The sequence below is a fragment of the Eurytemora carolleeae genome, unplaced genomic scaffold (assembly GCF_000591075.1).
Source record: "Eurytemora carolleeae unplaced genomic scaffold, Eaff_2.0 scaffold30, whole genome shotgun sequence".
Taxonomy (NCBI): Eukaryota; Metazoa; Arthropoda; class Copepoda; order Calanoida; family Temoridae; genus Eurytemora; species Eurytemora carolleeae.
Genome location: NW_019396243.1, coordinates 102,625 through 125,592, shown reverse-complemented (window position 1 = coordinate 125,592; position 22,968 = coordinate 102,625). Strand labels below are relative to the sequence as shown.

Genomic DNA, 22,968 nt, shown 5'->3' with positions numbered 1-22,968 from the left:
TTCTTCTATCTTATATCTTATCTTCTATATATGCTTCTATCTTATATCTTATCTTATATATATTCTTCTATCTTATCTTATATATATTCTTCTATCTTATATCTTATCTTATATATATTCTTCTATCTTATATCTTATCTTATATATATTCTTCTATCTTATATCTTATCTTCTATCTTATATCTTATATATTCTTCTATCTTATATATATTCTTCTATCTTATATCTTATCTTATATATATTCTTCTATCTTATATCTTATCTTCTATATATTCTTCTATCTTAAATCTTATCTTATATATATTCTTCTATCTTATATCTTATCTTATATATATTCTTCTATATCATCCATTCCTTTTTCACTTTTTCCTTCTTTCATTGTAAAGATCCTTTATATCTTTTTTATTCATTTCTCTCTTTTATCTCCTGTCCCTTTCCCTACTTTATATCTCACGTCTCTCATCTCTCTTTTATATCTCCTGTCTCTCATCTCTTTTTTTATCTCCTGTCTCTCATCCCTCCTTTTAATCTCCAGTCTCTTTCCCTTCTTTTTATCTCATGTCTCTCATCCCTCCTTTTTGTCTCATGTCTCTCATCCCTCCTTTTTATCTCCTGTCCCTCATCCCTCCTTTTTATCTCCTGTCTCTCATCCCTCCTTTTTATCTCCAGTCTCTTTCCCTTCTTTTTATCTCATGTCTCTCATCTCTCCTTTTTATCTCCTTTCTCTCATCTCTTCTTTTTATCTCCTGTCTTTCATCTCTCCTTCTTAGCTCCTGTCTCTCATCTCTCTTTTATATCCCCTGTCTCTCATCTCTTCTTTTTATCTCCTGTCTCTCATCTCTCCTTTTTACCTCCTTTCCCTCATCCCTCCTCAATATCTCTTGACCCTTATACCTCATTCTTATCTCCTGTCCCTCCGTATTAACTATTTCTATTTTCTGGTTTATTCCTGTTTAGCATATCCTGATTGGCAAGATCTATTAACTATCAATCTTATTTTGATTCAATCTTGTTTCTTTCAAGCGTTCCAACTCCTTTATCAAATATGATATATAAAATTAGAAGAAAATTAATTCCAGCGTACCTTCGATAAGATTATTAGAAATGATTAGTAAGCGTGCAGCCATCAAATCGTATTTAGACATTTTTCCTGTATAGTTTTAAGGCTTGAATTCCTCTTGAAAGGATGCGGCAATGCTAAAGTATGCTGAAATGCTTAAACCACAAGAGTATTTTTAACTTGCGAGTTTTATGACAACCTAAGCCCTCAATTACACCAAGATTTTATCCTCTACATTAAATGTTAGCTTGTCGATGCTAATAAATAAATTTTTCAATGTCAGATTTTTAGGTTTTCAGAAGAGACTTCGCCAGAAGAAACTTAAATGTTTAACAAATTAAAAATCTTTGATTTTATTACATTACTAGCTTGGTAATCCAGCTTTGTCTGTCAAAAGTTGACCAGTTAAACTTATTTTTTTTAAAGAATCCATGGGCTAAGTACAGGGTGTCCCAAAAAAACATGGGATTTCAGTGACGAATTCGATATCGTCTTTGTTTCAATTAGCATTGTAATAACTAATTTCAAAAGCCATAATATAATTATGTCTGCTAGAGTTTATTTTATAAAAAGGATAAAAGACTGTAAAGATGTGTTTATAATGTATCCGGGAGATGAACAGTGAAGACGGACAAGTTTACTCTGTTTGAATATTGCAATTTTCTTGTTTTACTAAGTATGCAGTCAAAACATAAACAAAGTGTGAATATAGCAGACGAAACTCTCACAGATTACAGCTTTCTCAGTAAGTATCACTATACTAAATCAAAGAATTATTTGAAAAGACGATATCGAATTCGTCACTGAATTCCCATGTTTATTGGGACACCCTGTACATTATTTGAGGCAAATTGCAGTCAACACGATCAAGAGTTATGAACAGACATGAAAACAAACATATATAAATTATTAATTAGATGCAAAAGGATTTGAGTCTTTGCCACATACTCAAACCTTATGATACCTATTTATTTAAAATTTGATGGTGTAATCTTTTAAAATAACAAACTTAATTAATTGATCTTACAGAATTTTATGTTTGAAATATCTAAGGACTTGAGTGGGTTCCAAAGATATAGGGATAAGGACATTTGAGTTCGTGGCACAGAATCAATTCCTTTGAACTCGTCACAGTTATTTAAATAGTTTGTTAGTATGAATGGTTTTTGTTAGTTCATCCTGGCAACCTTGAATAGACCCAACAAAATTTTACTCTGCAGCTGAATCAAAACCGGGTTTAAAATAGTTTTTCTGCAGATTTACATTCTTCTTTACCATTGCCGAATATGCATTAAAAAGACATTTATTGAAGTTGATTAAATTGTATCCCATAGTTTATTTTAACAATTCATTTACATATAGCAATCATATATGAAATATACAGAATTGTTCTAAATACGTCCCTAATTATGAGGTTGGGGAATTGGGTGAATTAAATACTTCCGACTTCGAAGGTTATTATTCTATTTATTTTCATTCTGATAAAGACGACTTTCAATTTGAAATGTAAATAAGATTATCAATTACCACAAAGAATAAGACTTCAGAGACGACTTTACCTAATTTTGAATGTACTAGGCTTTCCCATAAATAATTTTATATTTTAACTGCTGCTCTGATCGGTTCAGCCGTTTATGGCTACAGACTGACACAGATAAGCAAACGATATTTATAGACAATTCCCTACAAGCGCGACAATTACGTCTTCGTCAAAGCATTGAAATAGAGCCAATCATGGACAAGTGTCGTTCATTAGGCCACCCCAGAAAGTTTAAACCATTTCTTTAAATTAAAGTATCAATGTCTCAAATAAGTATTAATTATTTGAAAATTTTAAAGATAAACGACATTTGAGATTTATTACTTTGATTGTCCCCCCTCTATACTTACATAAGCAAATTTCCATACTGTTATGAAAACAAACTAGGTAAAGAAAAATCTCCTCTGTGATATGTTAATTCATATTAGTTTCATAACATTCAAGTTTTATGTTTAATATTTATCCTATTTCAAAATTCTACAGCTCGATTACACTGCGCGAAATTTCTGAAAAAAAAAACATACAAAGATTTTTAAAAACATTGGAAAACCGTTAAAGTTAATGTTTTTTTCCTTAATGTAAACATAAAATCAAACTTCCTACGTTTTATTCATTTTAGATTCTTGTGCCCCACAAAAAAAATTACATTAAAAAACATATGAATTAAAATTCGTTGATAACACCCATATATATTTATTGACAAAATATATTACAATATAAAAGGATCTACAAATAAATGTTCATTGTACACTTGTACAGGAATCAACTTTATGGTCGACATCACAAGTTTCTCTTGACAAACATGTTCTCAAACTAGAAATATCTTGTCTAGTGGGTAGCTCTGAGCCCAAAACGTAAGACAGGGTATCGTTATGAAAACCAGTTTTAAAACCCGGGTTTCACGAATGGGGTTTTGTGAATATCAATATTTTTGTCATGAAATGTTATTTTTCAGTTTGTTTATATTCTCCTTTTTTTTCGAATCTCATAAATCAAAATGTACACAAATGTTAAGACCCCAAAAAGGAAACTCGGGAGTTTCGTTCAACGATACTCTTTTAAATTTTGGGCTCTGTTAAAATACAAAGTACATCGGATATTATATTGTAAAAAAACTAAATTTGAATCAGAAAGTTGTATTACATTCAGCCAACGTTTTGTTAAACAGCATTATCGACTTGTTGGATTTGGTGACAATTGTTTTTAGATATTTAAACATAAGAACCTGACATTTGGACTAGAAATAAACTTGCTAGTTTCTAGAGATGGACATTGTTCTGCAATCTTTCAAGTTATTTTTTTAATTAAAAGGATTTGAGAAGCTTTTTTTATCGATTTAACAATTTTCATTTTTGTCTGTATAATAAAAAAGCTAACTTTTAGATCAAATAATTTTACATAATCTATAAAATAAAATTTTTTATTTTTGTTCTTCCGAAATCGATTTTTTTCTTCAAAATTCGTTTTATTTAATTCCACGGGCAACTCCGGGCACTCTAGCTAGTATATTACATAAAAACGCATCAAAAATCTTGACATTTTAATGTTAAAAAATCTTTAAAACTTTCAAAAACGAAGCAGAAAATATATCCATCTCTAGTTCTAACTGGAACTAGCATTACAAAGCTGCATTGTATAATGACTATTCAAACATTATTCTTGACGGATTGAAATAGAAACTAAAGGGACTGTTGACAGATTGGAATAGAAAATTAAAGGAGTGCTGACGGTTTGAAATAGAAACTTAAAGGGACTGTTGACAGATTGGAATAGAAACTAAAGGGAGTGTTGACGGATTGAAATAGAAACTAAAGGGATTGTTGACGAATTGAAATAGAAACTAAGGGGATTGTTGACGGATTGAAATAAAAACTAAAGGGACTGTTGACGGATCAAAATAGAAACTAAAGGGAGTGTTGACGGATTGAAATAGAAACTAAAGGGATTGTTGACGGATCAAAATAGAAACTAAAGGGACTGTTGACGGATTGAAATAGAAACTAAAGGGATTGTTGACGGATTGAAATAGAAACTAAAGGGACTGTTGACGGATCAAAATATAAACTAAAGGGACTGTTGACGGATTGAAATAGAAACTAAAGGGATTGTTGACGGATCAAAATATAAACTAAAGGGACTGTTGACGGATTGAAATAGAAAATAAAGGGACTGTTGACGGATTGAAATAGAAAATAAAGGGACTGTTGACGGATTGAAATAGAAAATAAAGGGACTGTTGACGGTATGAAATAAAACCTTAAAGGGACTGTCAACGAAATTTGAGTTTCCCTTAAATTAAGGAGTGTCCATAACGGTTTACAATACTACGTATAGCCTCATAATCCTCCGCGATGATGGCACTCTAAATGGGATTTTAACATAATTTTTTTTTTAATTTTAACATACATGGATGAAAATAAATTTATAAAGAAGAGTAAGGCGAGGGGAAAATATTCTCATAGAAAATATGAACCCCTGAAATGAATATCCAAAATTAAGTTAATAATTACAAAACTAAGTTTTACTAATTTTTTCTTTTAACACTAAGGAAATAATACAAATACTATACTAATCACAGAGAATGTAAAAACATCGCATATCAATTTTGAAAAATATCTAATTTTAATATTAAAAAAGCATAAATCTGCAATTCTCGTTCTCGGTTAAAAATAATCTCTACTTTCATGATTTAACTTTTTATAAATTCGTGTTATTTAAAAAATTGTGTGCAGAAATAACGCCCTTTTCATTCAGCTGATTGTTTTTTAAATTTAAACTCGTGAATTTCAAATATAACGATATATAATTAGTGAAATTACGTAATATTGTATATTATTGAAAAAGCTGCGTTGGAAGAAAAATATTCCTAAAATGTCGAAAAATAGGTTTAAAGGTTTGGCAATTTCCAAGAAAACCAAGTCTTCAATGCATATTTTAAGAATATTAACTTTACAGTATACAGGAAGAGGCCTGCAAGAAGTTATGAATTTAGTGTTACTGAATTCATTCCAAAGAAGTCAAGGACCACACTGCTAATTAAAGTCAGGGAAAGAAAATTTAAAGGTTTAAAGGTAATTTCAGGTGACCCTCATTGATTGATTAATTGATGGAGATATCCGTTTGATCAGAAACAACGGAGGCTTCTTTCATAGAAGCGTTTTTTGGATTTTATGGCAGAATATGTTATGTAACTCTTGAAATGGAGGGTCCCTTATATTTACGTATAAAATTGCTTTTATGGCACGAACTTCGAACAGACCTATATTCAGTTCAAAATAGAATGAAACCTCACCAGGTGTGGAAATATACAATATACATACAATATATACTCTCCAACGGAATTGTTTTATATAACAATATCTAGCCTTGATTATTTGTGATTTCCGAATGACCTTGAAAAACTAATTTAATTATATTAACTTGCAATATTTTTCTACGATATGTTTGATATCGTGTATTTAAATTGAATTCAGCTCAATTCTGCTGATGAAAAGGTAGGATAATGATTTAACTAGACTAAACTGCAGTCAACTGGTTTAAACCGGTTTCAAGGGAAAATAACCAAAGTAAATGATAAATCTAACCCACAATTTAACAAAAGGGATGTATATTTTACCAATCAAACTCCCCCCCTCAAAAAAATATTTTTTGTGTAATTCAGAAACTCAAAAACTGATTTTCTAATTTTTCAATGCGGAATATGTATCCCTGAACTGGAATGAATGAATATATAATTTGCAAGTGTTCATCTAAAAGCTGCATCCCTTAAACAGGTGAAGCACGTTTCAGATCTGATTGGAAGATTGCATTGTTCTCAAGGATTGAGTTTTACTTTAATTATTTCCAGAACGGTAACTCACTGGAGGGATTAAAGGAGGAGAGGTTTCCGGATCGGAGCAGGTTGTATCCAATCTTTGAAACCTGTTAAAATTAGGACGAAGATATCCCCCTTCGTCTAAACTTTCAACACTGTCCACCCGAGCTGGGTTCGGTTTCAGGTAGTTATCCTCCTCCTCCAGTTTAGGTGTGAGATCAGCGTAAATGTTTTCAGGTTGAGGAATGGGAGGGAGAGGGTCCTGAACCGACCTGGAGTTCGTCCCGGGAGTAGAACCCGGTCTTATTATATACGAATTGGATTTTATGATCGGTCTGCTGTACTCCGCAGTTTGAACCCGGTCAAACCCTTTCTTTCTCCGGGTTTCCAGGTACTTAGCGATGAGGACGGATGATATGACGAGTACAAGGATGGATAGACCGGATATGATGAGAATATGATACAAACCGAACTGTGGTTCTGCTACGTCAAGTGCTTGTGAGTGTACAGCTAGCGACCAGGCGGAGGGAGAATCAACCTTGACATTGTAGGTTCGAACTTGGAGAGTGTAGTTCTCAGGTTTCAGGTCGGATAAGGTGTGACAGACGGTTTCTCCGTAAACCTCGTCATCTCTGCAGAGTGAATCATTGGGATCAACAAGAACAGAATCCAGCCAGTCTTTTCCTTCAGTCAGTTTTATCCGCACCTCGTAGTGGGAGATTTCTCCTAAAATATGGACACAGTTAATTTTTCAAGAAACAAACAAAAATAACACAAATCCCCCCCCCCTCAAATATAAAGGAAGCGGAAATTTATTTCTTATTAAAAGTGGTTATTATTACTAGTTCGGGGAGAGGTAATGAATGTAACAACTGTCAACAAAATGACAATTATTCGTGGCCTCCAAAAGTTTTGAATTTAAACCATTTATAAACGGAACCTAATTAACGAGGCTTGATAATGGTGCATAGTTCATTATTCTATAGGTAGGTATGCTAGTGCTCCTAAATCTAAAATTTGGTGTATTTTCAAATATGTGAACAAAACCTATACACCAAGGTTCTTTAATAAAGTTGGTAACTCTGGGTGTGCTCCAATGTACAGAAAACATCATCTTCTATCAGAATAGATAAATAGAATCCGCATCTCACGTCAGTCATTATAGAGGCGAGTGTGACGTCATAAAAGAATTCTATAATATCTAAGCTAAGGAGACGACATTTTCAGTACATTGGAGCGCATCCGACCTTATTAAAGAACCTTGATTTAAATAAACCTTTTTAAGGACACCCTTCACTACTTTACCTTTTTTAGGATTCCTTGGTCTCCATCTGAAATATATTGTTCCTTCATCGGAGGGTTCAGCCACTAATCTCTCCGGAGGATCCGGTTCACTGGAGAGTGTTCTCCCTTCAAGTCGGAGATACACGTCCTCGTCATACTCGTTCTCCGTGTTACTAATAAACAGGAGGAAAAGATAATCTGAGTATGGTTCCAATCCATCTATCTCCACCAGGGTCTCGGATATCTCTAGACTATCCTCCTTGAAGTATCTACGGTTCCATTCACTAGTTCCCTGAACCTGGTAGAGAAAACTTCCCAGCTCCGAGTAGTAGAGATTACACTGAGTGGATTCAAGAGGAGGAGACCAATTGAAAACCAGTTTAGTGTCAGTGTTTTTATAACTATAATCTAGACTACTAGGCTGAGCTTTTACTTTAGGAATACTGTAATCTGTGGAAGCTAGAACAGTTTTACTCTCTGGTCTTCCGTTCCGACCTTTTATTATCACTCTCACTTCAAAACTGTACTCGGAGTACGGATGAAGGTTTTGTATTACAACCCGAGGTTCTAAAACTTCAACGGTTCCAAACCCGGAGGGTTTGGACTTATCCCTTCTTCCGTCGGAACAGGATTTGTAATTTTTATGAACATAATCTACTTTATAGGTTTCTATATCGTCTGCAGAGCAGGAATACTCCCAGGACAAGGATACAGTTGTTGATGAATAATTTGACACGGAGAATTCATCCAAGCATTTACTTCGGACTTGAACCAAAAAATAAAAAAGGAAAATCAGTGTATCTCTCATCCTTGTTCTTAAAAAATCCTGTTCATTGTGTCAGGACTACAGTAAGGTAGTTAACTCCGGGTTCTAGTGCAGACTGAAGATGATATATATACTGTGTAAGCAGGTAGACCTAGAGCAAACCTAGAGTAAACTGTGTATAGATGTCCGATTCGTTAGACATTTTCTAGCTATGCTTTAGCTGTGACTTCCTCGCCTAGCTAGCCTGGGAAATCGCAGCTAAATCACAGCTAGAAAATGTTTCACGAATCGGCTAAGAGAGGGCGGACTGGACCGCCAAGCCTGTAAATGAATCATCATGGAAGATTTAATTTATACAATTTCACAATCAACAAAAACAATATAAAATTATTAAATTTGAAACACAGATTTTAAAAAATAAAATGTTTTTTTACTCTTCCAGGGAAAACTATTGCATTAAGTGTTTTAATTTCCGATATATTATAAATAAATAATTCATGATACGCATGAGTAGGTTTTCCCATCTCGTTAGATAAAACATATAAAATCTGTATTTTACAGTAGGACCCATAATACTCTGGAATAAGAAGACGACTGTAAGACTCAAATTTTGATATTAAATTGTCTAATAAACATGAAACCCAACAATTATGCACTATTTGTGCACTAATCAAACCCATTTTACTTAATACGCTGATGTTTAACCAATTCGCGCGGGTAAAACTGCTTTCTTTTCATGTCAAATATAAAGACTATAAAGGATACATTACATAAATATAAATTAGGTTTTAGTCTATACTAAAATGAAATTGCTCCCCCCCCCCGGAAGATCAATTTCCGTTTTATTTTAAGAAATCTCGTCAAAACTTGAAAAGGGTGTCGAGGGATTTCCGAATATTTTTAAGTCGTTTCCCAATGTTTATAGTTGAGGCGTTTCCCTTTTTTAAAAAAAACTTTTAAGACTTCTTTTAGTTGAGGCATTTCCTCTTTTTTTTAATGCGTTTCTGCATATTTTAAGGTGTTTCTGTTTTTCAAAAAAAAAATATTTCATATTTAAGGTGATGTGTTTTCTCTTTCTCAAACAAAGTTAAAAAACTTCTTTTAGTTGAGGCGATTCCGTTTTTCAAAAAACCTTTAAAAAGGTATTTTAGTTGAGGTGCTACCTCTTTTTTGTACTATCAGGGTCAAGAGCTTTGGTGCAGGGGGGGGGGGCACCTTAACACACCAAGAATATTTTGTGCCCCCCCATAAAAATCCTTATTTAAACCAAATTACTGAAAGTTTTTTATCTATATTAAAGAATCGTATATCTTTCATACCTAGGCGTTGCTTGGTTTACAACAGAACATATAAATGTGATCATTTATTAATGGAGAAAAGGAAATGAGATTTTAAAAAAAATACAATATTATAATCCCTATATCTGTGCAACCTGATGTCATAGATCTTTAATATTTTGAAACTATGAATTCTATGAAATATGAAAAAGCCTAAGTTTTAAATAAGATTAACACCATCAGGTTTCATAGAAATAGGGATTAGAAAATATGAGTTTGTGGCAAAAATCGTTCTCCCTTTCAAAAAAATTTTTTCTCCCCCCCAGAAATTAAAAAGGATGAAAACTTTGATGTCCAATTTTTCTTTTCTTTTTTGATTACCCAATTTTTTTTAACAGAAGTTCAGTTTGTTTTTGCCGTAAAGTGTCATATCACTGTATTTTTCAGAGACTGTTGCATCCTTACCACTTTATTCTGGAGACCACTTTGTTATCTTCAGTAACCAATTACTTCACCTTACTGGTCTGATACGGGTCTTAACCTAACAAGTCCACTTATAGGTTGGATTTGGTCAGTTTTTTCAGATTACACAACTGGTTTTAACCTGACCAGAGCTGAAAACTTTAGAATGGTGGATATCGAGATTAATGCTTGATCTCCTCTTTTTTAAAATATCCAGATTAAATAATACTTGTTCTCCTCTTGTTATTAATCTTCAGATCAATTAGCCGATCGGGATTAAGGATATTTCATTATAAAGTTTTCAGCTCAGTCCATTTAGGTTGGAAAGGAAATTAGGACATATATTTATAGTCAAATTTTGAACACAATATGTTGCATCTTTTCCTAAATATGATCCGACTTTTAGGGCAAACAAGGGGATTCTGGACAGGGCCATTCCGCCCTATTCTGAAGACCACTGTTTATTTTAATGTCATCTTTGTAAATGCTCATATATTTGAATTTGAACTTGATAAACCGCAAAACAGAATCCAGATTCTTTCTCCTTTAAGCAGTTTTCTCAAGAGACGTAAACGCCCAAAAACAAGAGGAAACAACACAACCAATAGATACGATTTTTTTTTTGAAAAACGGAAACTTCTCAGACTTTAGCGGAAATGCCTTAAAAAGAAAGAGGAAACAACTAAACTAAACTATTTTTTTTTAAATACGGAAAAGCCTCATAACACCTAGTAAACACCTAATCTAAATAAAATTTCTAAAAATACGGAAACGCCCCAAAAATTTGTGGATACAACTCAAGAAAAAAAAGAAACACCTCAACTAAATGAAGTTTTTAAAAGTACGGAAACATCCCAAAAATCATCCTTTGTAATTACATAATTATGTATCTCTTCATACTTTCTCAAAAAAAGATTACTTATCAGCTTAATATCGGTGTTGGAGGAAGGAAATTCCTTCAGAAGATCTCCGAGAAATATCTCTGAAAAGTACAATCTTAATAAGCTTTAAAACTAAAAATTTCCTTTTCTTTGAAATGTCCTTTCTATTTAATGTCATATTTATGAAATGTCCTGTCTATGAAATGTCCTTTCTATGAATTTCTTATTCTATGAAATGTCCCATCTATGAAATATCCTGTCTCTGAAATGTCTTCTATAAAATGTCCTATGCATGAATTTCTTATTCTATGAAATGTCCTGTCTATGAAATGTTCTAGCTGGAAATGTCTTCTATGAAGTGTCCTATTTATAAATTTCTTATTCTATGAAATATCCTATATATGAAATGTCTTGTATATGAAATGCCTTCTATGAAATGTCCTATCTATGAATTTCTTATTCTATGAAATATCCTGTCTATGAAATGTCTTCTATGAAATTTTCTATTTATGAATAATAGATAAATTGACCCAGGGTACTATACCTGGATGAACTAACTCCAGGTACTAAATCTGGATTAACTAACTCTAGGTACTAAATCTGGATAAACTTACCCTGGGTACGAAAACTTGATGAACTAACCTCGGGTACTAAACCTGGATGAACTAACCCTGGGTACAAAACCTGGATAAACTAACCCCGGGTACTAAACCAGGATAAACAACCCCTGGGTACTAAACCTGGATGAACTAACCCTGGGTACTAAACCTGTGTTAACTAATCCTGGGTACTAAACCAGGATAAACAAACACTGGGTACTAAACCTGTGTTAACTAACCCTGGGTACTAAACCTGTATTAACTAACCCTGGGTACTAAACCTGGATGAACTTATACTGGGTACTAAACCTGTGTTAACTAGCTCTGGGTACTAAACCTGTGTTTACTAACCCTGTGTACTAAACCTGTGTTAATTAGTCCTGACTAAACCTGGATAAACTAACCCTGGGTACTAAACCTGGATGAACTAACCCTGGGTACTAAACCTGGATGAACTAACCCAGGGTACTAAACCTGGATGAACTACCCTGTGTACTAAACCTGGATAAACTAACCCTGGGTACTAAACCTGGATGAACTAACCCTGGGTACTAAACCTGGATGAACTAACCCAGGGTACTAAACCTGGATGAACTACCCTGTGTACAAAACCTGGATGAACTAACCCTGGGTACTAAACCTTGATGAACTAACCCTGGGTTCTAAACCTGGATAAACTAACCCTGGGTACTAAACCTGTGTTAACTAATCCTGGATACTAAACCTGGATAAACTAACCTTGGGCATTAAACCTGGATGAACTAACCCCGGGTACTAAACCTGGACGAATTAACCCCGAGTACTAAACCTGGATGAACTAACCCTAGGTACTAAACCTGGATGAACTAACCATGGGTACTAAACCTGGATGAACTAGCCCTGGGTTTTAAACCTGGATAAACTAACCCTGGGTACTAAACCTGGATGAACTAACCCTGGGTACTAAACCTGGATGAACTAACCATGGGTACTAAACCTGGATGAACTAACCCCGGGTACTAAACCTGGATGAACTAACACCGAGTACTAAACCTGGATGATCAAACCCTGGGTACTAAACCTTGATGAACTAATCCCGGGTACTAAACCTGGATGAACTAACCCCGAGTACTAAACCTGGATGATCAAACCCTGGGTACTAAACTTGGATGAACTAACCCTGGGTACTATTTGTACTGAGTTTAGAGGTCCGGAAGAGGCGTGGTTGAGGTTGAAGAAGGTTTAAGGAATTGAGATTTGGCCACAAACTCTGATTTTCTAATCCTAATATATATTTCAAACTATGAATTCTGTTAGATTAAATATTCTAAGTTTGAAATATTAAAGGTTTAAACCATTCGGTTGCACAGATACAGGGTTTCGAAGATTTTAGTTTGCGGCAAAAACTCTATTTTTTTGATGAAATATATTCAATCCACTCCCAAACATTGAATATACGTTAAATCATTTGAATCAGATGTCTAAATTGGGTTTAATATAAAAAATGTTAAAGTTATTTTAAAAGTTTCCATCTTTAGTACGCACCCTGTAGACTATTAAACATATTATTAGGATTTATATAAAAATAACAGGTTTAAAACAAAATAATTATATGTTTACTATTTAAAATAGTATTTGGATTTCTTATAAAATAATTGGTTTAAACAAAAAAAAATCGATTAATAAAGGTTCAGATTAATTGCTGAAAACTTTCAGGTACAAATTAGAACTGCTGAATATCTTCAGGTACAAATTAGAACTGCTGAATATCTTCAGGTACAAATTAGAACTGCTGAATATCTCCAGGTACAAATTAGAACTGCTGAGTATCTTCAGGTTCAATTGAAAACGGTTGAATATCTCCAGGTTTAAATGAAAACGACTGCATATCTCCAGGTTCAAATTATACCCACTAAATATATCCAGGTTAAGATTAGACCTGATGAATGGAGAGTAAAATTGAAGATATATCTTGTTTTTCTCCAGTCCCATGCTTATCCTACATCAGTGAGCTTGGCTTCCTTCATCCTCTTCTCAGTATTTAAACCTCCAGGTTGTGTTACAACCTTGTCCTGCATATTCTCCTTAGTTTCAATCTATTCTATTCTCCTCTCTTCTCATACATTCATTCTAATAATCTGAAATGAACACAGTTTTATCAAAATAAGAAGAAAATCACAAACATGAAGAAAAAAATTACCATCAGGAATTTATATAATTTACATTATTCATTACAGAAGAAATATCCATAAAATTAGAATAGGTTCAGAAGAGAAGGATATTGTTTACAGATATTAACAGCAGGTTTGTAATATCAAAATTTAAATACTAATACTGACAAAAAATGGTTTCCATAGGATAGATAACCTTTTAAATGAAACCTAATTTCTCTAATATTAGTAGATAAATTGAATCTAGAAATAATAAAAATAAATATTACAGTTTTTCGATAGAAAACCATTAAAGATATTCTGGATATTCTTCTGGACCCCACTTCAGTTCTACAGAAGGATATTGGGTGCAGAGAGTGCTTCTAACTACAGTAGATATTCTGGTTCCCCAAAGCCAAACAGTCTTCAATCTGATACCTGAGATACTCAGTATCTTCAGGAGACCTGAATCTGTCAGCTGTTCACACCATCTCAGGTTCAGTTCCTCCAGCATCGGGAGAGATACTCCATCCTTGAACCCGTGCCCTGTTATATCAGTACATGATACATCTAGTACTCTCAGTTTGCCTGTGATACTCAGTATCTCCAGGAGACCTGAATCTGTCAGCTGTTCACACCATCTCAGGTTCAGTTCCTCCAGCATAGGGAGAGATACTCCATCCTTGAACCCCTGCCCTGTTATATTAGTCCAGGATACATCTAGTACTCTCAGTTTGCCTGTGATACTCAGTATCTCCAGGAGACCTGGATCAGTCAGCTGGTCACACTCTCCCAGGTTCAGTTCCTCCAGCATACGGAGAGATACTCCTTCCTTGAACCCTTGCCCTGTTATATTAGTACGTGATACATCTAATACTCTGAGTTTATTGCCAGACAATCTTAGTATCTCATTCAGTCCTCCACCTGTCAGATTATAACACGTAGACAGCTTCAGTACTTCTAGATTTGGAAGAGAGTTTACTCCTTCCTCTACTCCAACCCCCGTAATGTTAGAATAAGATAAATCTAATTCTTTGAGACTACTCCTGGATCTCTTCAATATCTCTATAAGTCCATGATCTGATAACGAAATCCAACCAATCAGTTCCAGCTTCTCTATGTTAGGGAGAGTACTGGGGAGACTACCAACTATGTCTCTTGTATTCCACATGTTATCAATAGTAATGGATCTTAGATTAATATTGGAGAATATAGTCAACACGATATCCTCCTCATCCTGTGTACTCCTCTCACCATACAACTTTATACTGATAGTTTCTAGTTCCTCGTGTTTCTCCACCAAGTATTTAAACACTGGGCCACAACCAGGAGGACTAAGGCGACGTATTTCCAACTCTAAGAAAATATTTGATCAAACATTGAATTTTTAACAAATGAACAAAATAAGAAATTGAGTCGGTATCTTGTGCATATAAAAAATGTACAGTGATGCGTGCTTTTTAAAGGGATGCGTGCTTTGTAAAGGATTTCTAACAGTTCAAATTTTAGAAAATTTTCATTTTTCGTCAAGCTTAATGAAATGTTGGAAATAGATTAATACTATGAAATTTGCTCTGGACAATGGAGGAGTTTCTTTAACGTTTATCTTAACAATTTTGCAATATCATATTTTACATTAAAAATATCTCTCAGAAAGAACTTAAAGTTTGCCCTTACATACATTAGCAACATTTATAAATCTAATTCTAACATATAAATTTACAGGTTGTGGAATAAATGTGTAACTTGGATATTTCAAACTATGCATTCTATAAAATTCAATATATAATTTGAAATATCATCATGTTGCAAAGATAGAGGGATTAGAAAATTGAGTTTGTGTGCAAACAAAAATGTTGTATTATGATCAATTATTGATTATAGCAATTTTTAAGCACAATTTTGAAAACCTCTCAATTTTTTAGACATTCTTAGACTTTCTTATCCATACATCTTTGCAACCCAATTTTGTAGAGTTATGATATTTCAAACTATGAATTCTGTAAAATATAAAGTTGTAATCTCTGTTTTTCTGTTTTTTTGTTCGTACGATCATAACTCAGGAACCCCTAGACCGATTTGCCTAATATTTCGATTGGGGAACACAGGAGACCCATGAGAATGTTCTTAGCTTAGTTTTTAGGTTATAATAGCGAACATTTAGTTTCCTGGTTAAATCGTTTAAGTGCGGGTAAACGCCTTAAATAACTTTTAGAATCTAGGCAGAGCTGGATTCCTAAGCCAGTATTAAATAATCTGAATTTGAAATATCTAAGGTTTATACCATCAGGTTCTAGAGATTTGAGTTTGTGGCAAAGACTCATATTCCTTCTTGATCTAAATTTGCCAACATACACCCTTTAAGATTTATTGGTAAATTGTTGGTACCGTATTAACATCAACGGAGTTTCAAAGTTTATATAATCTTTTTTAAACTGAGGCTTTTGTCGGAAAAAGCTGAAACGTATCAGAGGATTTCATAATCTTCAAACGTGAATAAAAGTAGGTATGAACATAAAACAAGATTTTTGTTTGTCCCATTATTAGATCGAAAATAATATATTGTACGTGTAAACTCGGGTTTAAATTAAGGCATGTTTTTTAAGGAGACTCCTTTGTTCGTTGGTTTTTGAACACTTCTTTTAAAATTCTGTTTCAAGAGTATTCAAATTATAAGTTTGCAATATGTACTCCCGGTTGCATGTGTTACCTTGAATAGTATGTATCTCGTCTGATAATCTTCTCAGTCTAGTAGAATCAACTTCTCCAATCCTCCAAACCTTGAAGGTGTTCTCCAGCTCGTCAATCCGTCTCCGCAAGGTTGTACTTGAAGCTCTCAGTGACATCTTGTCCTTCTTAGTTAAATGCCTGAGCACAACTATCAGATCATACTCTACCATCCTCTCTAATCCAGACAACATGTTCTCCATTTTCTTCTTACACTCTCTGAAAAATCTAAAATTTAACTTCAGATTTCATAATTTTAATAATACATTACAAAGGAGAATAACAAAAAGATAAATTATGTGAGAAATAGAACTTGTATCGTGACTGTAGTGAGAAATAAGTTTAAGACACTCCTTAATGCCAAAAAAAATAAAGGTTGTCCCCCCATACTTATTGGCCAAGATCTTTATTAGACTGCCCTGGTTCATGGTGAATTTAGTAGAATAAATCAAATATTCAACATTTTAAGAAAACAATTATTCCAAAATAACAGCTTTATGAAGAAGTCAAATAAATTTCAGAATATGTTCGGTGTTAAATTATAAATGCAGTTTGAACCAGAATATAATTTATAATTACACATGACGTGCAACATCTCCAGGTTTAGCTTAGATCTGCTGAATATCTTCAGGTGCAGATTAGATCTGCTGAATAGCTCCATATTTCCAGGTTTAGATTAGATCTCCTGAATAACTCAATATCTCCAGGTTTAGATCAGAACTGGTGAATATCTAATGTCCAGGTACAAATTAGATCTACTAAGTGGAATTCGAAGTTGAACAAATTTTTACTTGAGTAAACATGGCTTCTTTATCCTCTCCAGCTCAGTTATCTGCCTCAGCAAGGTTGAACTCGTAGATCTTAGTGAGATCTTATCCTTCTTAGGCAAGAACTAAAATATCAGAGTAACGTGTCATTATCCTCATTTTCAGTTTTTAAGAAACAATAATTCTATATTTTGTTCAAATATATATACCTTCAGCAAGTGTCTCATATTATCATCGATCATATTCTCCAAGCCAGACATCTTGAGAAAGTAATAACTCTGAAATAAATAATTTCCTGTTAAAAGTTGCAGACTTTTAAAGAATTAAAGCAGATTAAAAAAGGTGAATATTTACAATTAATTACAGTAGTGTTGTGCAAACTTATTAATTACTAATCTACATGAAATTAATAGATTTGTTAAAAACATAAGAATAGTTAAAAGTTCCTAGTTCTTCTCCAGGTTCTCTAGTTCTTGATCATGGAACCAATATTAATTGATCCTCAGATCTCATATCCAGAAAGAACCAATTCTTCTCTAGGTTCTCTAGTTCTTGATCATGGAACCAATATTAAGTGATCCTTAGATCTAATGTCCAGGCGGAACCAGATCTTCTCCAGGTTCTCTGGTTCTTGATCATGGAACCAATATTAATTGATCCTTAGATATAATATCTAAGCGGAACCAGTTCTTTTCTAGGTTTTCTAGTTCTTGATCATGGAACCAATATTAATTGATCCTCAGATCTAATATCCAAGCGGAACCAGTTCTTCTCAAACAGATCTAATATCCAAGAGGAACCAAATCTTCTTTAGGTTCTCTAGCTCTTGAGAATGGAACCAATATTAATTGATCCTCAGATCTAATATCCAGGTGGAACCAGTTCTTCTCAAACAGATCTAATATCCAAGNAAGGGAGGATACAATTTTAGTTTTATAATAAGTGTTAGTATTATGTATTATTACAACTATATTCTGAAACATAACTATAATATTCAATTAAAAGGTTTACAATTTAGCATATTATTAGAATTCTTAATATAATAATAGGTTTAATCTAAAATTTTCAAACTAAGGGTTTCCTTTCCATATTGAATACTCCAGGTTCAAATTAGACCTACAGAATATTTAGGTTATATCTGCTGATTATATCCAGGTTCCTATAAGGCTTTCTGATTATCTCCAGGTTCAGATCAGACGTGCTAAATGGTAAATGATCCTTATCCTACATCAGTAAACATGGCTTCTTTATCCTCTTCTCAGCATTTAAATCTCCAGGTTGTGGTACAACCTTGTCCTGCATATTCTTCTTTTATAGTTATTAATAGGCCTGGTAAACCGTGAATAGCTCCAGGTTTAGGTTAGACCTACTGAATATCTCCGGACCTACTGAATATATCTAGGTTCAGATCAGACCTGCTGAATATCTCCAGGTTCAGATTAGAACTACTGAATATCTCCAGGATCAGATTAGGCCTGGTAAACCGTGAATAGCTCCAGGTTAAAGTTAGACCTACTGAATATCTCTAGGTTAAAATTGAGACAGTTAAATATCTCTAGGTTCAGATTAATCTGCTAAATGGGAAGTGAAATTGAAGATATTTCTTGTTCTCCCGTCCCATCCTTATCCTACATCAGTGAACTTGGTTTCCTTCATCCTTTTCTCAGCATTTAAATCTGCAGATTCTGCATATTCTCCTTAGTTTCAATTTATTCTATTCTCCTCTCTTCTCATACATTCATTCTAATAATCTGAAATAAACACAGTTTTATCGAAAGAAGATGAAAATGTCTAAAAATTCACAAAAACAGAGGAGAAAAATTTTCATCATTTTATATAATTTACATTTTTACAGAAGATATATCCGTAGATTCATTGAAATATAATAAAAAGGTTTAGAAGTGAGGGATATTTTTTATACAGATATTAACAGCAGGTTTGTTAAAATATCGAAAATATCGAAAAAAATTTCAGGATAAAATTTGGAACAGGAGTACCTGAACATTTAAATTTATTTTTCTGACGGAAAAAAAGTTTTATTAAAGTTTAAACGAAAATATTTAAAACTAATGATATTTTACACATTAAGACAAATCCTCCAAGACATAAAAATAAATAAAATCCGTAGTTTTTGTGTTTATCAGAAATATTATGATTTGTGTTGAAAAAGAAAAAATTAACAAACCCAAAAAACAAAATGGAAAATAAATAAATTTATAAATTATTCTTGTTAAAAGTCTGAACTATTCTGTATTCAGGTAGATACAAGGGAACTACAAAAGACAATACAAAACAAACTAAAGACAATACAAAAACCCTTTGTTATTCCGGCCCGGATTCAATTATTACGAAAATAAAACAATTAACATTTCTGTTAAAGAAAAAACTAGTTAAGAATATTAATTTACATCTTGAAAATCAAGTAAACATGGTTTCCACAAGAGAAACTTTTGAATAAAATATTAAGTCTCTAATATTAGTAGATACATTGAATCTAGATATAAAGGAATTAATTAATATAGTTTATGGTTAGACATCAAGATTAATCTGTGTAACATAGTGTCCTCTTCAGTTCTTCATCTTCTAAATCCACAATTTATAAATAGTGAAATTGAACAGAAGGATATTAAGAAGGGAGAGTGCTTCTCACTACAGTAGATATTCTTCCATTAGTCACATACACAGTCTTCAATCTGCTCCCCGAGATACTCAGTATCTCCAGGAGACCTGAATCAGTCAGCTGGTGACACTCTCCCAGGTACAGTTTCTCCAGCATTGGCAGAGATACTCCTTCCTTGAGTCCCTGTCCTGTAGTACTTGAATAGTTTAGATCTAGAAATCTCAGTTTATTGCCAGACAATCTTAACTCTCCTTCAGTCCTCCATCTGTCAGATTATCACACCAAACCAGCTTCAATATCTCTAGGTTTGGAAGAGATTTTACTCCTTCCTCTACTCCAACCCCCGTAATATGAGAATATCTTAAATCTAATTCTCTGAGATTACTCCCGGATCTGTTTAATATCTCAATCAGTCCTTGATTTGATAACGACCACCAACTATTCAGTACCAGCTTTTCTAGGTTAGGAAGAGTACTGGGGAGACTACTGAATATATCTCCTGTAGACACCATATTATGAACAGAAATGGACCTTAGATTAATATTGGAGAGTACAGTCAACACGATATCCTTCTCATCCTCTGTACTCCTCACACCATGCAACCTTATACTGATAGTTTCCAGTTCCTCGTGTTTCTCAACCAAGTATTTGAACACTGGACCACAACCAAGAGGACTAAGCCAAGAGATTTTCAATTCTAAAAAGTATTTTTAATAATACATTTTTATCAAATTTTTAAAATGATGAACCATTTCAGTATTTTTAGCCAACACATTTAAAGTACAGGTTTAATTATTTTCTAAATCTTTGTTCTGTCAATGTGTTTAATGTTTATGATAAACTTATTTAGTTAACTACAAGAAACTCATTAAATTGAATCTTTCTTGATGTTGTTAAAATTACTAATTTAATGATCGTGAAACTGCAGCTGAGAAGTTTCAGAGTAATATTTTTTGGAAAAGCTAAAAACCCTTGCCTTTAAGCAGGAAAAGAAAGTTCCTAACCATGATTTGGGCCAAGACCTCAGACTAAATGTCAGGTTTGGTCCAAAGTAACAATCTAATCTTTTCAACTAATTAAATCTTTTATTTTAAGTTGTGTAACTAAAAAACCGTCCGCATACAATTATATAAAAACTCAAAGCTACATATTTTTCTTTTTTGATACGGTTACCTGATGATTTAAATATAGAAATGCAGGATATTGTTTATTTTAAATGCAAAAATCTAAAAATAACCATTTCGAAATCTATGAATTCTTGTGAATTGTGACCTCTAAGAAAATTAAAAACCTTGTATTTTTAAAAAAAGTTGAAAATAGTTTATTTCAATAAAATTTTCCCTGGACAATGGAGGAGTTTCTTAAACGTTTATCTTAACAATTTTGCCCGGTTTGAGACCTGCGTCCTCTGTAATGCATACCTTTATCTTAATGCTTGTTACCTTGAATGATATTAATATCTGCTATTGTTCTCAGCATGTTCTTATCTACGACTCAACCTCCTGTTCTCCAAACCTTGACGGTATTCTCCAGCTCATTTATCCGACACAGCAAGGCTGAACTCGTAGCTCTTAGTGAGATCTGATCTCACTAAATACTAAAATATCAGAGTAATGTGTCATTAACATAATTTACAGTTTTTAAGAAACAATAATTCTTTATTTTGTTCAAATATAAATACCTTGAGTATGTGTCTCATATTATCATCGATCATATTCTCTGAAATAAATAATTTCATGCCAAGAGCTCCAAACTTTTTAAGATAAAAAGAAATTATAAAAAGGTGAATATGTCCATCTTATTACGGTACCAGTACAAACGTCGGACGTTACAAAGGTCGGACTGGTACAATCGTCGAACTAATAAAATCGTCGGACTAGTACAATCGTCGGACCAGTACTAACGTCGGACGGGTACATTTATAAGGAAAAACGTCGGAATTTGGTTTAGTTTGAAAAGAATACCATTGCTATAAGAAATAAATTAAAAATCACTCACTTATTGTGATAAAAATCAAAGACAACTGAATAAAGTCTAATCTTTTGAAGGTAGCACTGTATAAAACAACAGAACAAAAAGGAGTTGAGTTCAATTGTCACATACTCTAATGTTTCAACACGCCTAGATCTTTGCAACCCGACGTCGTATAACCTTTGATCTTTAAGATCAAACAGTTTAAATTTGAAAGTATTAATGTTAATACCATTACCAGGTTGCAAAGATATAGGGATGAGAATATTTGAGTTGGTGGCAAGAACTCAGTTCCTTTGGGTAGATTTAATTAGACCAGTCGATAAAAGGTTCAGGTTGGAACTGCTGAATATCTCCAGGTTCAGATTAGAACTGCTGAATATCTCCAGGTTCAGATTAGACCTGCTGAATATCTCCAAGTTCAGATTAGAACTGCTGAATATCTCCAGGTTCAGATTAGACCTGCTGAATATCTCCAAGTTCAGATTAGAACTGCTGAATATCCTGAATATCTCCAGGTTCAGATTAGACCTGCTGAATATCTCCAAGTTCAGATTAGAACTGCTGAATATCTCCAAGTTCAGATTAGACCTGCTGAATATCTCCAGGTTCAGGTTGGAACTCATGAATATCTCCAGGTTCAGATAAGGCCTTGTTCTCTTGTTCCTCATGTCCCATCCTTATCCTACATCAGTGAACTTTTCCTTCATCCTCTTCTCAGCATTTTAATCTCCAGATTGTATTACAAATCACAGAATTAAAAAAATTAAGTTTTTATAAAGAATTTATATTAAAATACTATCAAAAAAATACTACAAAAGACATATCCGTTGATTGATTGGAACATACGAAACATGTCCAGATTAACAGCAAGTTTGTTGGAATAACTCTTAATTTAATTTTAATAAAAAAGAAGAAAATATCGAAAAAAATGTTCATGATAAAATTTGGAACAGGAATAACTAATCATTTATTTCTATTTCTTTGATGGAAAAAAAGTTTAATCATTAATTAAACGAAAACATTAAAAACTAATGATAAGTTACATTTTAAGACAAATTCTCCAAGACG

General features: G+C 33.2%; 2 protein-coding genes and 1 long non-coding RNA gene across 3 annotated transcripts; all 3 read right to left on the bottom strand.

The window, feature by feature from the left end:
* Positions 1-6,190: 6,190 nt before the first annotated feature.
* LOC111699189 (uncharacterized) lies at positions 6,191-8,599 on the bottom strand. The gene is made up of 2 exons (XM_023469792.1): positions 7,720-8,599; positions 6,191-7,140 (listed from the first exon to the last, which is right to left on the bottom strand). Exons 1-2 carry the CDS (start codon positions 8,504-8,506, stop codon positions 6,434-6,436), a joined length of 1,494 nt encoding a protein of 497 aa, XP_023325560.1. The 5' UTR covers positions 8,507-8,599; the 3' UTR covers positions 6,191-6,433.
* A 2,530-nt stretch (positions 8,600-11,129) lies between these two features.
* LOC111699190 (uncharacterized) lies at positions 11,130-13,796 on the bottom strand. Its single transcript, XR_002764697.1, has 3 exons — positions 13,602-13,796; positions 12,842-12,946; positions 11,130-11,185 (listed from the first exon to the last, which is right to left on the bottom strand). It is a non-coding gene; the product is annotated as an uncharacterized LOC111699190 (long non-coding RNA).
* Positions 13,797-13,968: 172 nt separating this feature from the next.
* Positions 13,969-22,385, bottom strand: LOC111699170 (uncharacterized). Its single transcript, XM_023469770.1, has 7 exons — positions 21,608-22,385; positions 21,369-21,523; positions 20,174-20,623; positions 19,984-20,114; positions 17,516-17,584; positions 16,523-16,757; positions 13,969-15,168 (listed from the first exon to the last, which is right to left on the bottom strand). Exons 2-7 carry the CDS (start codon positions 21,403-21,405, stop codon positions 14,123-14,125), a joined length of 1,968 nt encoding a protein of 655 aa, XP_023325538.1. The 5' UTR covers positions 21,406-21,523; positions 21,608-22,385; the 3' UTR covers positions 13,969-14,122.
* Between the last annotated feature and the right edge of the window lie 583 nt (positions 22,386-22,968).

Coding starts and splice junctions, on each gene's coding strand:
- LOC111699170 (XM_023469770.1), bottom strand. CDS start 21,405: ATGCTGAGAACAATAGCAGATATTAATATCATTCAAG. Junction 20,115..20,173: donor AGATGGAGGACTGAAGGAGA/GTTAAGATTGTC, acceptor CAAGTACTACAG/GACAGGGACTCAAGGAAGGA. Junction 15,169..16,522: donor CGAGATACATACTATTCAAG/GTAACACATGCA, acceptor ATATTTTCTTAG/AGTTGGAAATACGTCGCCTT.
- LOC111699189 (XM_023469792.1), bottom strand. CDS start 8,506: ATGAGAGATACACTGATTTTCCTTTTTTATTTTTTGGTTCAAGTCCGA. Junction 7,141..7,719: donor ACCAAGGAATCCTAAAAAAG/GTAAAGTAGTGA, acceptor TCCATATTTTAG/GAGAAATCTCCCACTACGAG.